At 55.7% G+C, this 15,111-nt stretch overlaps 7 protein-coding genes across 7 annotated transcripts; 4 read left to right on the top strand and 3 right to left on the bottom strand.

Annotated features, from left to right (window-relative positions):
• Positions 1 to 2,505: 2,505 nt before the first annotated feature.
• Positions 2,506 to 4,403, bottom strand: PG985_003568 (MFS transporter prlL; the record flags this gene model as incomplete). Its single annotated transcript, XM_066823337.1, has 4 exons — positions 2,506 to 3,076; positions 3,150 to 3,506; positions 3,570 to 3,916; positions 4,143 to 4,403. The coding sequence occupies 4 exons, from the start codon at positions 4,401 to 4,403 to the stop codon at positions 2,506 to 2,508; spliced, it is 1,536 nt and encodes a 511-aa protein (XP_066686497.1).
• A 615-nt stretch (positions 4,404 to 5,018) lies between these two features.
• PG985_003567 (Oxoglutarate/iron-dependent dioxygenase) lies at positions 5,019 to 6,369 on the top strand (the record flags this gene model as incomplete). The annotated part of the gene is made up of 4 exons (XM_066823336.1): positions 5,019 to 5,100; positions 5,170 to 5,271; positions 5,325 to 5,485; positions 5,551 to 6,369. 4 exons carry the CDS (start codon positions 5,019 to 5,021, stop codon positions 6,367 to 6,369), a joined length of 1,164 nt encoding a protein of 387 aa, XP_066686496.1.
• A 975-nt stretch (positions 6,370 to 7,344) lies between these two features.
• On the top strand, positions 7,345 to 7,926 carry PG985_003566 (uncharacterized protein; the record flags this gene model as incomplete). The annotated part of the gene is made up of 1 exon (XM_066823335.1): positions 7,345 to 7,926. The coding sequence occupies one exon, from the start codon at positions 7,345 to 7,347 to the stop codon at positions 7,924 to 7,926; it is 582 nt and encodes a 193-aa protein (XP_066686495.1).
• A 504-nt stretch (positions 7,927 to 8,430) lies between these two features.
• PG985_003565 (uncharacterized protein) lies at positions 8,431 to 9,852 on the top strand (the record flags this gene model as incomplete). The annotated part of the gene is made up of 1 exon (XM_066823334.1): positions 8,431 to 9,852. The coding sequence occupies one exon, from the start codon at positions 8,431 to 8,433 to the stop codon at positions 9,850 to 9,852; it is 1,422 nt and encodes a 473-aa protein (XP_066686494.1).
• Positions 9,853 to 10,165: 313 nt separating this feature from the next.
• PG985_003564 (uncharacterized protein) lies at positions 10,166 to 10,999 on the bottom strand (the record flags this gene model as incomplete). Its single annotated transcript, XM_066823333.1, has 1 exon — positions 10,166 to 10,999. The coding sequence occupies one exon, from the start codon at positions 10,997 to 10,999 to the stop codon at positions 10,166 to 10,168; it is 834 nt and encodes a 277-aa protein (XP_066686493.1).
• Positions 11,000 to 11,864: 865 nt separating this feature from the next.
• PG985_003563 (uncharacterized protein) lies at positions 11,865 to 12,334 on the bottom strand (the record flags this gene model as incomplete). Its single annotated transcript, XM_066823332.1, has 2 exons — positions 11,865 to 11,930; positions 12,044 to 12,334. The coding sequence occupies 2 exons, from the start codon at positions 12,332 to 12,334 to the stop codon at positions 11,865 to 11,867; spliced, it is 357 nt and encodes a 118-aa protein (XP_066686492.1).
• A 1,936-nt stretch (positions 12,335 to 14,270) lies between these two features.
• PG985_003562 (uncharacterized protein) lies at positions 14,271 to 14,827 on the top strand (the record flags this gene model as incomplete). The annotated part of the gene is made up of 2 exons (XM_066823331.1): positions 14,271 to 14,508; positions 14,625 to 14,827. The coding sequence occupies 2 exons, from the start codon at positions 14,271 to 14,273 to the stop codon at positions 14,825 to 14,827; spliced, it is 441 nt and encodes a 146-aa protein (XP_066686491.1).
• Between the last annotated feature and the right edge of the window lie 284 nt (positions 14,828 to 15,111).

Raw genomic sequence — 15,111 nt, 5'->3', positions numbered from 1 at the left:
GGCGCATATCCCACGGCGGAAAGGCAAAACGCCAAAGACAAGGAGACTTTTCGCTTGGCAGATAAGCTTAACTCTGCTGTCTCATACAGTAACTGGACCCCCGTGGATGCGTTTCGGGATCTGTCAAACAAAATTTATTCCCCTGTGCCGCAATTTGTTGTCAGCGGCGCAGTCGCTGTCGCGGGTAGACACATATACGACCTGTCGCTCGAAATGCACGACAGGATAACACCCCGACCCGTACACTCACCCACCCGCGCAAGGATGCCCGTGCTAAAGGAGAAAATCAACGACATGAGACTGGGATATGCTGGCATCCAGGTGCGGCTGAACGTGTCGGGAGGGAACATGCAATCGCAAACCCTGTGCGGCCCCCCCCCCTACTTCCTGTGCGGCCCCCCCCTAACCCGTTCCGGTCGTTTTATGGAGAAAAGTCACGTGTGTTTTGATTGAGAGTATGTATCGGAGTATAACGTCAATTTCAAAAAGTCGTCGACCAACTTACAAGCACCCGGTTAGGGTTCGGGTTAGGTGGTTAGGTTAGGTAGGGTTCGAATAGGGTTCGGGTTGGTTAGAATCCGGGTTTCTGGTATATGAATATATTATAATATCGTATCGAAGTGAGGGCATTCACATCGGTACGAAGGGCGACCGGAACGGGTTAGGGGGGGGCCGCACAGGAAGTAGGGGGGGGGGCCGCACAGGGTTTGCGCATGCAATACTTAAAGCAAAATGCTTAACCCAGTTCGAGTCAGCCCTGCGGGGTGCCAAGCAATGTGGCATTAGGTCGGCAGCGAATGAAGTCCAGAACCTCATCAATCTTATTTCAAGCCGGGCATGGAGATTGAGAGGGCCATTCAACATTATGAGCGTCCATCCCTTCAACAGTGCTTGGGGGACCCCTGCGTCTCTCTTGGGCCCGGGTGAGGGACTTGCACCCGGCTGCCCGGGTCGATTTGGACGGTTGGGAAATGATGTTGTCTTCGTACTCCCTGACTTTATAACTGCCAATCCCCTCCAAGTCCCCTACCTGCGACTGCGCACACACATTCTGAGCAGCAGCTTACCCAAGCTCGCTGTGTGCAGTCATGAAGCTCTCTCCAATTCTGCCGTCGTCGATTGGACGGCGCTATTAGTTAGCCTCTCTTTCCTGGGGCCGGGCATGTCAGCGGTTCCAGAGCCTATGCCGCGCCGGCTTTAGTGGGCTCCAACTAGTCGTGGTCGGAACTCTGCGACTCTGTCGTCGGGAAACTCTACCCAAATGATTGACAAGCTAATTCCATGGCTCCTTATTAGCGTTCTCTCACACTTATGAAGGTAGTTATGTACTTGTAACCCATGTTACACAGAAGCACTAGGACGTTCGTCGTTCAGCTGCTTATCTCACTTCCCAGGCACCGCTTGAATAGCTTGCTTGCCCGGCTTGGGATTAGTTATCAACGAGTCCGATTGAAAACGGCAGCTGTCTGCTGTTAATGCTGCCGCTGTAAGCCCACACGGTCAACCTGCCTTCAAACTGCAGAGAACACCTAGGGTCGCTGTACCACTAGGAGGCGCAAACAAACGCCCCCAATGGTCCCCAACGCAAGTCCCATTGCCGTGTTGGCAACAGCTACAAGTCCTACCGCCGTGGTGATACTGGGGGAACATGGAGGCGCAATCGCCGTTTCGCAACGATGTCGACTACTTACCCAGATGGGCCGATGGTTCGAAGCATAACTGCCGAGATGGTCGATGGCTTTCATTGGTGGCGGGCTTACTCACTTCCAATGGATCTGGAGCTCGTGTTCTAGGTACCGCCCTCCAAGCAAAGGTTATCGACATGTCAATAGCTAGGCCCTGCCGGTTCCCATGCCCAGTAATACGATACCCCTGGTGGGGCCATTGGCAGCAAAGCTGTTTAGCCGACCACCAGCAGTGGCCGACCCCTTTCTCTAGACGGTCGATAAGCCCAACAAACATTCCAAAAACAAAGACTGACTGGCTGTCTTTGCTTTATGGAGCCATAGAAGCGGGCAATTATCATCATCCATCCATCCAACCATCAATCCGATGTGGTGTAGTGGTTAACATTAGTCGCTCTCATTCCTTGAGTTCGTTCTAGAAGTCGATCGTGTAGATCCGACTAGCCCGGGGTTCGATTCCCCGCATCGGAAGTGTGGTTCTCTTTTTGCAATTTTCGCAACATTACTCCGTATTTATCGACGATACCTTTTTGCTCTTTTTTGTTCCTTTCGCTCTTTTTTGTTCCTTTCGCTCTTCTTTCGGTCGTTCACCACACCATTCACGGTCGCATTGATCTTTCTGTTTTCTATTTTTTTTTTCCTGCGAAAATATCTCATCAATCAGATAAGAGTAGTTGACTGGAAATTTTGATCGCTCTCGCCGATTGTCACAATGTGCCTGCATTACTTGGGGAGTTGCCATTTTCGGTCGCTATGAAACGACCAACACCGCCACGACACTGATTTACTCGTCTGTCCCGTGCATCCCTTTCTTCCTGCCTCACACGGCCTCTCGACGTCCCGCCTTGGACCTCCCATCCCCCAACTCCCCCACAAACCCCTCGCCCAGCCCCGCCGCCGCCAGCTTCGCCCGCTTGAGCCGCCGCGTCTCGCTTTCCGTCTCGCGCGTCAGGAACCACGTGAGGAGCGTCATGCCCATGCACGCCCCCACCAGCGCCATGGCGACCCCGAACGAGACCCGGTACCGCGGCGCGTAGGCCGCCCGGAACAGCTGGGGGCCCACGGCGCCGCCGATCTGCCCGTAGCTGTTGACGAAGCCGATGGCGAAGGCGGAGCCCGTGGCGCGGCTCGTGGTCTGCACCCGCCACGGCCACATCATGGGGTACCAGGCCGCCGTCACGGCGTTGCCGACCATGGTGGCGGCGTAGACGGCGCCGTTGCTCGGGTACGCGACCAGGACGCCGTAGCAGGCCAGGATCGCGGTCAGGAAGGCCAGGGGGTAGAGGGGGCGGGGCAGGCGGGCGTTGTCGGCGAAGGTGCCGGTGGTGGCGATTATGGCGAGGCCGAGGACGGTGATGGGGATGTTGAGGATTTGGGCGGTTGCGATGTCGCTTTGGTACAGGGTTAGCAGAGAAGTGCGATGCAGTATGTGGAGCGGACGGGGCGTTGCCCATCCGAACTTACGTGAAGCCCAGGTTGGCGATGACGGTGGGTTGGTAGAAGCGCACGCCGGACGTCCCCACAGTGAAAAAGGCCCAGATCAAGGTGAACAGCCAAAGGCGTATATCTTTGAGCGAGGCAACGATCTCGCTGAACTTGAAGGTCTGCTCTGATGCTCGTGGGGCATTCGGTGGAAGGCGAGCCTGGATGAAGGCTTTTTCCTTTTCGGACAGCCAGGAGGCGGTATCAGGAACTATGCGAGATGTCAGTCTACGGGGAAACCCGTGGGAGTCGAAAGGGTTGGTGTGCTCACAGTCGGGTAGAGTGTACCAGACGATGACGCCCATCACGACTGTCGCTAATGACTCGACCAGGAAGAGCCTGCAGATATACCATTAGCAGGTATCGCTCAAGATATGCATGATCCGCATCAGTGCCACTCACCATTGCCATCCACTAAGCCCGCCATATCCCGACAAGTGATCGAACGCAAAGGCCAGGATGCCACTAAAGATGCCGGACAGGTTCCCGCAGATGTAGAAGTAGAGGAGCCGTAGGGACATTTCGTCCGGCCTGTACCAGTAGCACATCTGCAGGATGACCCCCGGGAACTGGCCGGCTTCGAACAGCCCCAGGAAGAAGCGAGCCGCATAGAGACCGGCCGAGTCCTTGGCGAGGCAGTGGAGTCCCAGGACGATGCCCCATGAGACCAAGATGCGGGATTGCCATTTCGAGGGGGAGAAGCGTTTGATCAGCAAGTTCGATGGGGCTTCGCCAATGATGTACGGGATCTGTGCGGCAGTCAGAAACAGTCTTAGCCGAATGCTTCATCCATGAGGGGTCATGGCATACATAGTAGAGCACGGTGACAAGTGCATATGAGTTAGAACTCATGCCCAGCTGGGCCATGATGTTTTGGTCAGTGCCCCGATTCATGATGCGAGCATTTGACACCTTGGAACCCAGGTCAGCAAGTATTAACGATTTCATCCAACTCGTGTCATTGGCCACACTCACATTGTCCGAGTCCAAGTTTTTGAACATGAAGATGATGGAGCAGAGTGGCATCAGATGCCAGTCGATGCGCCTCAGAAGCTTCTTCTCTTCTTCCGGCGTAAGGAGTTGTCTTGCCCGGGAACGCTCATCCTCGCTCGTAATGAAACCCGTCGATGTGCTTTCGGAACCCTGGTCAGAACGAGTGTTGTCCTTATCAACAGACTGTAACGGGCCATCAGGCCTATCGATGGCTGTTATTGCCATATCTTTGGAGTCCGACATTGTAATTTGGTATATTTATGCTCAAACACTCTTGGTAGGTCGCACGAGGGATATATGTGAGTTTTCGGGTCTCCCAACGCATCCATTTCTACAGGTACAGCAGCACTCACATTGCCCAGAATAGCTCATAAGTAGTGGCCCCAGTGGTACTTACATCCTACGAGGCGTGTAAGATGGTGCAATGCGGAGAAGATATGTTTTACCAGATATCTCCGAACCACAGTCCACGGGGCAGACCAACGAGAGCCGCAGTTGGAGTATTCGTCATGCAACCCGGTGATCACGACAGCGATTGGAGAAGGTCGAACGCAACCCCCTCAGCAGAACCATTGGGGAAATTGATGTGACGACGATGGCGAATTGAGGGGAAGTCGGAAGCTCGATGCCGATGGCAGAAAGTTTGGAATCCTGAAAGATGTATTCACGGGAGAATCATCATCAACCCTCTCCTCGGCAAATTCGTATCAAAAGCTTCCAACCCCGGATTCAGACCCCAATATTTGCGGCCTTGATGATTAGCACCCTCTACACGTGCTCCAAATCAGTCAACCTGGCATAGTAAGACAGCAACCGAAGAGATCACCATTGCAAGCTTCTTCAGTTCCCGTATCGAAGATGGCTGCCGCCGTGCTCAATCCTCCCTCTCAAACCATCGATGTTCCCGCTTATCACCAGGTTCCCGAGACTAAATATGAACGTAAGCCTGGCAATGAATCCCGAAGCACATATCTTCTTTAACCTTTGCTTATACGGATCGATTTCATAGTCGACTGGGCAGATCTGGCAACGTTGGATCTTTCAAAGTTCGACCAGCCAGGAGGGAAAGAAGAGTTGTCGAAGCAGCTCTTTGAAGCCATACAAAATATCGGTAAGGCGTACTTGAGTGTACACAGTAATCGCCCACCTCTGAGAAAAACCCAGGATTCTTCTACATAGTCAACTTTGGTCTTTCCCAGAAACAAGTGGACCAGCAGTTCGCCATCGGCAAAGAAGTCTTCAAGCTGCCGACGGAAGAGAAGCTGAAGCACCGAGCCGATCTTGAGCACGGGGGCTACAACGGGTACAAGCCCATGTGTCTTCGAGTAAGTTTCGCTCTTCCCATCTGGGTGCAATATAGATCGGAGATGTTCAAGAAACCCCATCGCAGGAGATCCGCCCCGGCATCTTCGACAACACCGAAATCTACAACATCCCCAAGTTCATCCCCGCCCTGGAACGGAGCCACCCGGCCGTCATCAACGACAACCGCGGCAGCATCGAGGCCTTCGCGCGCCACATCCACGACGAAGTGGTCCGAAAGCTGCTGGTGCTCTTCGCCCTGATCCTGGAGCTGCCCGAGGACTATTTTTTGAGAAGCCATCGCTACGAGGAGCGCAGCGACTGCCACCTGCGCTACATGAAGTACCACCGGCGCACCCCCGCGCAGAACCAGGCGCTCGGGGACGTCTGGGTCAAGGGCCACACCGACTTCGGCAGCCTGACGCTGCTGTTCCGCCAGCCCGTCGCGGCGCTGCAGGTGCGCACCCCGTCGGCCTCTGGAAAAGAAGATGAGAACGGGGAAAGCCTGAGCCAGCACAGCTGGAAGTGGGTCAAGCCGTACCCGGTCAGCATCACGGTCAACATCGCCGACTCGCTCGAGTTCCTGACCAACGGCTTCCTCAAGTCCAGCATCCACCGCGTCGTGGCGCCGCCGCCGGACCAGGCCGACGTCGACCGGCTGGGCGTGCTGTACTTTGTGCGGCCCGAGGACAGCCTGGAGCTGCGGCCCGTGGCGAGCGGGGTGCTGGAGCGGCTGGGGTACTATAACAAGTCTTCGACGGACGACGGGGGCGCGGCGGTCGGTATCACGGCGGGAGAGTGGGTGAAGGCGCGGGTGGCCAGTGGGGTGTCGAGGGGCGATGCGCCGAGGAGCGATGTGTCGGAGCAGCACATCTTGGGGGGCAGGTCGGCCAAGTACTATGATTGATGTGTATTGTTTTATATTTCATGACCCTCGATCAATATTTGTTGTAATGAGTTTACCATTCGATCAAGGAGTGTAGATTACATGCGTCAGTGGAGTGCCGTGATGCGCCTGCATAAAGAGTGAGCCATCCCGTCGTTCCTTCCTTGGGGTTGCTGGAAGCGGCATCGAACGACAACAGCCACTGCGCCGTAGCACGCAAGTTTAAAGTCCGGGGGAGTCTCATCCTCATCTCACCCTGCTCATCCCTTTTGTGATATACCGAGTGCCAGCGGATGTGAACAGTGCAAGATGGAGCACCCATGTTTTGAAGGTCGCCCCGGTAAAGACCCGGCGAATATATTGATCATGTAAAGCTACATGCACTGGAGAAATACTCTGGGGAAGTATTTTGGAGATAATGCAGAACAGAAGGCCCTGAAAATCAAGACAATATTCCGTAAGGGAGCTGGCGGCGGACGCTGGTGGCACAGCCGCCCTAGGAGATCCGAGAAAATGCGCTGCGCGCAGGATGAGCTTAGACACGTCTTTTGCACCCAGAAGTGGGCGAGAAGCTGCTTTTCTTCGAGATGCGGTCTATGGGGTGGAGATGTCTTGACGATTTTGGCAACGAGGTGGCGGTAGGGGACTCTGGATATCTCTGACTGTCTTCTGGGCTTGGGGTGTGAGTGGGGAATTTGTAGCAAAAAGGAAGTCAAGAAGCCAATATTACACAGATTGGTATTATCAAGATTATATACCCCCAAGGAAGAGAAACGTGAGAGATTCCTTCCATCGGTTGATGTCAGTATGTTGATGGTGGTTGGTGGTTGGACTGGCCCCGCTGTAATAAACGTTGTGGCAGCACCAGGCTTAAGTGGAAGTCTGGTATCACAGGTATCTCCGAATCGGGTTTGCCAATGGAATAAATATCTCCCCAGTTGACTGACATAAACGGTTTTCCAGAACAATAACTATTCCACTATCATAACCGTCAACATGCCCAGCCGCAGCAACACCCCTCGGATAATGACCGACGCGGTCCTGCCAATGCGCGATCCCTACATGGATCAAATCATCAATGGCACCAAGAACTACGAGTTTCGCAAGTACTGCCTGAAGGCGGATGTCCAAAGAATCTGGTTCTACCGAAGCGCGCCTCATTCGGCCATCACCCACGTCTGCGAGATCCAGCCTGCCCGAACCAGAAATCCAGGTGATCCGCCCCTGCCAGAGAACGGCCTGGGCAACGCCGAATACAACAAACGCGACCCCGAGTGGAATGGCTACGATTACGCCTACAAGATTACGTCGGTCTACGCGCTGCGCAAGATTATTCCGCTGGCCGACATGATCAAGGACTACGGCTTCAAGAGCGCCCCACAGGGACTGGTGTACCTCCCGCGAGCACTCGGCACGAGCGTCGACTGGAGTAAACAAAGACTCGTTCTCGATAACGATGGTGACGGTGGAGCCACTGAGGCTAGTGATGAGGAAACCACTGGAGGCAACGACAGAAAGACTGGGAGCAACGATGGAACAACTGGGAGCAACGATGATGCCGATAAGAGAAATGATTAAGCCAGTGGGGTGGAATGAACTGAACGAATGATGATACCACTTGAATGAACGAGGAGGATGATGAATTAATGAGAAAGGGAATAATCAAGCTGCGGAGACAGCAATTCAATACAAGTACTCGGACACATATTGCCTCTTGATTTTTGACGTGCATGGCATCCCTGTTGTTTGCGGTCGTTCAGCCGCAGCAAACTTGGGACGCAGGGTGATCCTGATCTATACTGTCTGCTTGCGCACCACCGATATGTATGATTTCTTTCGAGTCATCAGCAATCAGGGAGGAACATCATGGTTTCCTTGTCACATCATCATGTCTGGCACCGAGTATATAAGCCTGTTGCTTTTCACATACCTCTCGATTTCTTCTACACAGCCCAAATATTTCCTCCTGGATCAACACTGATATCGCAATAAAGTAAGCGTTGGAAATATACATATCTTGCTCTTGAAGTACGGTATTCTTGGCCTTCGTAGTCGACTAGGCTTCCGTTTCTCTAGGGCAAAATGTCAGCTCCCAAAACATACTTGAAGGACCCCGAATTCGAGGACCAAATCGCCCCGCGCTCCTGGCTCAGCGCCTTCTACCTCTTCCGCGACCGCCTCTCCGCCGCCAGCCCAGCCCAGCACCGCCAATTCGTCGCGCGCCTCCGCCAGAACCTCGACGAGGCCGTCCGGCGCGTCCCGCGTTTCGGCGCCGAGCTCGAAGAGCAGCCCGACGGGCGGATCCGGCTAGCTGTTGTCGAAGCGGGCCGAGACGACGACGGCCCGGGCCTGCTGCACGAGTCGCCGCTGTGGGAGCACGCCGGTATCGATGACCTGCTGCCCATCGTCGAGCAGCCGGGCGCGCCGCGGAACCTGCTCCTGCCCGACCTGGGGGCGCGCACGGCGCGCGTCGATGTCCTGAGGGTGCGGGACGGCGTCTGCGTTGCGTTCCACGCCCATCACTCGGTGGCCGACGGGGCCACGTTCGCCAAGTTCGTGCGGAGCGTGGTCGAGGGCGGACCGCTTTCGCTGCCTGGCCCAGTCCGCCCACCATCGCGATCGCCGACGACGGCAGAACAGGATTCTGACTGGTTCCGAACTGTCTCGGCCGAAATGAAAGTGTACGCTCTCCGCGACGCGTACACTCTCCTCGCAGACAAAGGCGGCCCGGCCCAGCCCGCGGAACCCCACCGCAGCTTCGCACCGCCGACCGAGAGCAAGACCTACCGGGTCTCCAAGACCAAGTGTAAGGCGCAGATCTCGGAGAACCGCAAGGCGTGGATCGCGGAGAACCCCGAGCAGAAAGCCCGCGAGTTCACCGTCTTCGAGTTCCTCGCCGCCCATCTGGCCGCCCATGCGATAACGGCGCGCCTGGATGCGGCCGAGGCGTGGGGGAAAGACGCCACCATCTGGATCCCCGTCGACGTGCGGGACGTCGTCGGGCGCGGGCCCGAAACCCACGGCAACACGGTCGTGCCCGCCGCCGTCGACCTCAGCCCCCCGGTCTGCCTGCGCGCGAGTTGGGGCCTGGGCGACGAGGTGCAGCGCCAGGCCGTCGAATTTATTGCCAAGGCCATCTCGGACACGATCCGGATCGTCAGGACGCGGGAGTGGCTCCTATGGAGACAGGAATTGGTCCACGGGATCGCCGAGAAGGATGTCCGGGATTTTGGTGTTGGGTTCCACGCCGCCGACAGCCACTGGGTGCACGTTAATGACGCGCGGCACTTTGGGGCCGACTTCAGCTTCCCCTGCCTGGGGAAGGCGGACGCGGTGCGGCGGCATGTGCCCAGCGCGCCTGGGATCCAGCTGCATCCGACGCGGGAGGGGGATGATGCGGTGGTGTTCACTGTCACCTTGCCGAAGGAGGCTATGGAGAATCTCTATGAGCATCGGTACTTTGTTGATTTCATGAAAGACATTGAGGCGGCGCCGAGCGAATAGGGGCTTATTTCCGGTTGGGAGTTTACCTGAGAGTTAGAAATCCAGGATGGTGAGATGGCAACCAAAGGGACTAGTTGTTTCCCTACCTACTTGCGCAAAAATTTGGATATATTGGAGATAATGTTTCCCACCCGATGTGATGTCTCGGGCCTGCCAATACGTGTCGGGGAAGGTGCTGGCTGACCACTTCATGCTCCTCGTCCTGTGTTATAGAGAATCCTCTTCGTAAACCCTGGTCTGCTTCTTGCGCCCCGAATCGGCCATGGTGCCCAAGTCCGTCAACAGGTGTATCCTCGGCGCCGTCGATACACATTCACCCTTTTCCACCTGCTCCCCACCATCTTCCCCTCCCCCTTCCTTCTCCGCCCCCCTCCGCCCCCTCCGTCTCCCACACCCAAGTCCGCGCCCGAAACTCACGGCTCTCCGGCCCATGATCGCCCACCACCCCCGCCCCCGGCCGCGCGAGCCGCGCGTACCGCTCCGCCGTCGGCGCGTCCAGCGCCGGGTACCGCAGGTGGTCCGGCAGCTTCTCGTAGCACAGCCTTCCCTTCTCGACGATGAGCGTCTGCAAGTTTGGGCAGTCCCGGCGCAGCCGCGCGTTCAGCGCCGCGATGGCGGCCCAGTGCGCCCAGAAGACGGCCAGATGCCGGAGCCGGGCGAGCTCGCCCGGCGCGAACCCGTCGAGGAGCCGGCGCGTTTCTTTGGGGTTGTGGAGGACGAGGACGGTGGTGGCGGGGTTGAGCCAGTAGTAGGGGCCCTCTTCCTCTCCCTCTTCGTCTTCGCCTGCCGCCCCGCGTTCTCGGGCTCCTCCATCATTTGACGGGGAGAGCTGCTCGTCGCCCACGATAAGCTTGGGCCCGCGCGGGCCCCGGAAGGGCCGGCCGAAGACGGCCTTCATCGTCGCCCGGGCCTCGTGGCAGGTCTGCCCGACCAGGTGGGGCGGCGAGGGCCCGACGAGCCGCATCCGGAACCGGGCTTCGATGGGGTAGGAGCGACGCCCGTCCATGCGGCTGGTCTCGCGCTCGGCCAGGACGGCGGCCCAGACGCAGTCGACGGCCAGGGCCTCCTTCCAGATCAAGAGGCGCAATTCGGGGGGTAGGTGGCCGAAGAGGGCGAAACCTGGGGGGGTTATTTCGTTGGTAGCCATAATAGGAATAATAATATATATCAATTGGTGTCAGCTAAAGCAGATAGAACAGTGAGTGAAGACGAAGAGAAACCCGAAGCTGAGGTGGCGCGGGGTTTTAAACGGCTCACTGTTGGGCTTGGCCTCGACTTGACCGTTTCCAGCTCGTCGGGCCAGACCCCAGGCTAGAACCCAGGCCGCTCAGGGTCTGAGCACACTAATATCTGACATGCGGCACAGCTGGGGTTTAGCGGCCCCGCAGAATCCACCGGGCAGGGATGGGCCCGACCAACAAGCCCATCCCAATAATGCGGCTCCACAGCTTGCCTGTCGCCCGGGTATATTCTTGGTTCCCGCATCAGGTGAACCGACCAGGGAGCTGGTACGGGAAATCGTTGGAGGATGAACTGGGGTATCAGTAGCCAGTTGACATGTGAAGCTCATGCGATATTCAAAGCCACGTGAATCATTGACGTTGCAGTGCAAAGTGCTCAGGCGACAGACAACTTTGATGAATGTCGAGATTGACCGGTTTGGGATGAAGGTCCGTGAGCGGGTCGACGGTTATCACACCACGACCAACGCACGTGGCTTCAAGGGTCATGTCTGTCCCTCGTCATTTCCCCACGCGGTTGCCCTCGATCATGTGATACAGGAAGTGAAGTTGATATATTGCAAATGAGTGTGGTGACCTAGGTACAAGATTAAGAATATTCCCCTTTCCTTTTTTTCCCAACTATTATCTTGAATGAGCTGTCGATCCACGAAGGAACACCAGTCCAATTGCCCGAACCAGGCGGAAACTCTTCCAGTCGTCCGCTTGTGTCGTATTCACGGAGATGGGGTGTCTTTCCATGTGCATCCCCGCAGATGCTGCGGCACCGACTTAGCAGATGTCGTTCTTGGTGAGGAAGTCGCCGAGCGCGGAGACGCAGCTGGCGCAGCCGCAGAGCTGTAGGATTGCGGTTTCCAGTTGTCAGCATCATCCATAATTCACTGGTCAGTAGCATCGGGGAGAGATAAGGCAAGGCAACCGTTTCGTCTCATAAACATAAAACGACTCACCTTCTCAGACCCGCCCGAGACACAGTCGACGACGGCGCCCGGGTCCGCGCGGAAGATGCCGAGGGCGATGCAGGCGGCCGAGGCCAGGACCCCGGCGCAGTTGCCGAAGCTGCAGTCGGCGTCCGCCTGGGCCGCGAAGAGGATGGCCTCCTCGACCATGGTCTCGTTGGACTTGAGCGTCATGTCGGTGTTGAAGGGGCCCATGGGGGCGGGGGCCGAGGCGCGGGCGACCGGGCCGGCGAGGGCGTTGCTGGCGAGCAGGGCGACGAAGGGGGCGGCGGAGAAACGCATCTTGGAAGGCGAGAGGTTTGGTTTGTTTGAGGTTTTGGTATGATGGGGAGGAAAGAGGCCTGCGGGGTTGTACGGCTGGGCTGGTAAGACTGGTGGTGGATGATGCGGTTGAGGAGGAAAGGTAGTCGCAGTAGAGGCGGAGAGAAGAGGCTTTTTATATTTTAGGGATGTCTATCTCAACTGTTCTTGGTTTGCAAGAACATAGTGCCAGAAAGAAGTCCCGACATGGTTCACCTCGGCGTCTCCTGCCATATCTGCACCGTATTGGCCACCCTACGTCTGGAGACGATGCTGTTTTGGACATGTAACAACGAGTGCAGAGGGAACTTTGTGGCCCGCAATGTGGCCTGTGATGGCCACGAACAGGTAAATCTGCATTCACTTCTCGTGAAGGTATCTCGCAAGAGAAGTGGATCAGTTGTTCGAAATGCTGACTGTGATGTTGGCATGAAGCCTTACTGATAACTCTTCCAGATGCGGAAGGCCAAGACCCAGGTCTTTCCTCTAGACGTTGCTGATCATTACCAAACCATCAGACGTTGTGTGATTCAAGATATATTCCAGCGTCAGAGTATGCATATACCATGAGGGCGGGCGAGCGTCTGGCACCATCGTCCTGAAAAAGGGGGAACGCAGGATACAGCCATCAACCCCTTATTGGGGAGAGCATCACCCCTGGAAAGTAGTACATGGGCACACAATGTCTATTAGACTACTGTATCTACACTATGAACCTACATGATTGGGAATGAGGAAACCCGATCGCTTTGAGACGGAAGCAGTCGGTGCTTGATGGCCTCGAGGATGTCGGCGCCAGGTTTTATTTTAGTAACATGAAACTTCATGAATATCACGTTGGACCATTGCTAGGGTCCAGCACTTCAAGGCAACATCTTGCAGTGGAAGTTCCTTGATCAAAGGTTTACTCAAACAGGTAACTACACGAAGTTGAAACCCCAATAAACGGAAAAGTTCCTCAATTTCGACAATGAAGTGGCTGTTGCTTACCATCCACGCTTTGGATCATGCCGGAAACCCAATAGCTGCAGGACGTACCGCATTTACGTCAAAAGACGTCAAGTCAATGTATGACGTGATGATATGCAACATAGCCGGAAGCCGGGCGTAAGGTATCCTGAATTCAGTGACTCAACTGTCAACACGTCGGCGTCAGGTTCCCCGCAAAATGCATAGCATCTTGGTACTTGATTCTAGAAGTCAATCAGGTGCTCGAAGAATGCACTTATTGGCAAGCGAACGACCAGGATGGAGAATCGATCTACTTGACCAGAGCTTGCGTGGTGGTGATACTCGGCCGACAGTGACAGGGAACACGGTTCCTTACTCATCCTGCAGGGCCAAGTGGGGCCATGTGCCGCAGGGAGCTTGGGAGATACAGTAAGCTGGCCCATTTGGGACAGCTGTGCCGCATTGGGTCGTGCCGCCCTACCCGCCCGTGCCTCACAAGTGACCTCGTGTTGGGGCTTCTTGCAATATGCTGGTGGGATCGAATCCGAGTTGCCAAGCACATGTTTGACACTATTGATTTCACGTCTGTACCAATTGCACCCGGGACTTCTGACATGGCAACATCACCACAACGTCTTTTTTCGGCTACTTGACAACGCCGACGATCACCTTCCTTTGACGTAGCCAATTGACTGTAATTCTCAGCATATCTGTAACTTGATATGCGTTGAGATCGACGCGACTGCAACACCAAAGTGCCTAAATGATATGCGGTGCATGGAAAGAGAGGATGTGAAAGTTGACGGTTTGTCACCCGTATTGCTAGACTTGGCAATATTACAAATGAACGAGAAATACCATCTAGTCCAAGTTCATCCCTCCCGACTTTACTGCCACGTTACAAACTCAACCGAACAGAAGTACTGTGATATTTGCTTCAACATCTATTCCTTGCTTAACAATAAACATGCACTTCAACATCGTGTCCGTCGCCCTCCTCTCCGCCGCCGCCGTCGGCGTCCTCGCGGAAGACAACCTCGAGCAGATCGTCGAGAAGATGCCCGGCTGCGCGATGAGTTGCTACGCCGACGCCGCCTCCAAGTCCGGCTGCGACCCCGAGGACTTCAAGTGCGTCTGCAACAGCCTGCTGCGGCTGCCCGCCCGGATGGGGAATTGCCTGTCGCGCAACGATTGTACCGAGTACAGTAAGCAAACCCTCACCGTCCCTCTTTTTACACCCCTTTTCACTACTTCGCGCGGGTATAATGTAGTAATGGGTCCGGGGCTGACACTTGCCGGCGCGTGCCTCAACGTCCCATAGATGCTTCCGACTCTCTCGGCGACATCTGCAAACGCATGGACAAGAGCCCGTCCAGCACCGAGGTCTCGGCAGCGTCCAGTGTGGTTGCGCAGGCGGTCGCCACCGCGACGCCGACGGAGACGGGGCAGAGCGTCGCCGGGGCCAACGAGGTTGCGTGGGGTGGCGTGCTGGGGGCGGCGGTGGCCGTGGCGGCGATGCTGTGAGGGATGGACAGTCACATCCTATACGATAGTCGTATTATATCAACGTGCAATGAGTCACGTCACGTATCTATAACCGCCGATGGGAAAATCAATTTATTTACACGGCGTAACATGCACATAATATCGAATCCTCTCGCCGATGCTTGTGATACTAACGGGGTCATACCTATCTAAACACATTCAGGTTAGGAAAAGAAAAAGCAAAACATTTCAGGTGCAGGATATGAGTACATATTACATTAACTGCATATTTTCCTCCTTCCTATTACCCTATTAGTTAAGCC

This window comes from Apiospora marii, assembly GCF_038362585.1.
Source record: "Apiospora marii strain CBS 49790 chromosome Unknown utg000003l_segment0_segment0, whole genome shotgun sequence".
NCBI lineage: Eukaryota > Fungi > Ascomycota > Sordariomycetes > Amphisphaeriales > Apiosporaceae > Apiospora > Apiospora marii.
The sequence above is the reverse complement of the archived record's forward strand: the minus strand, read 5'-3'. Positions and strand labels throughout refer to the sequence as shown.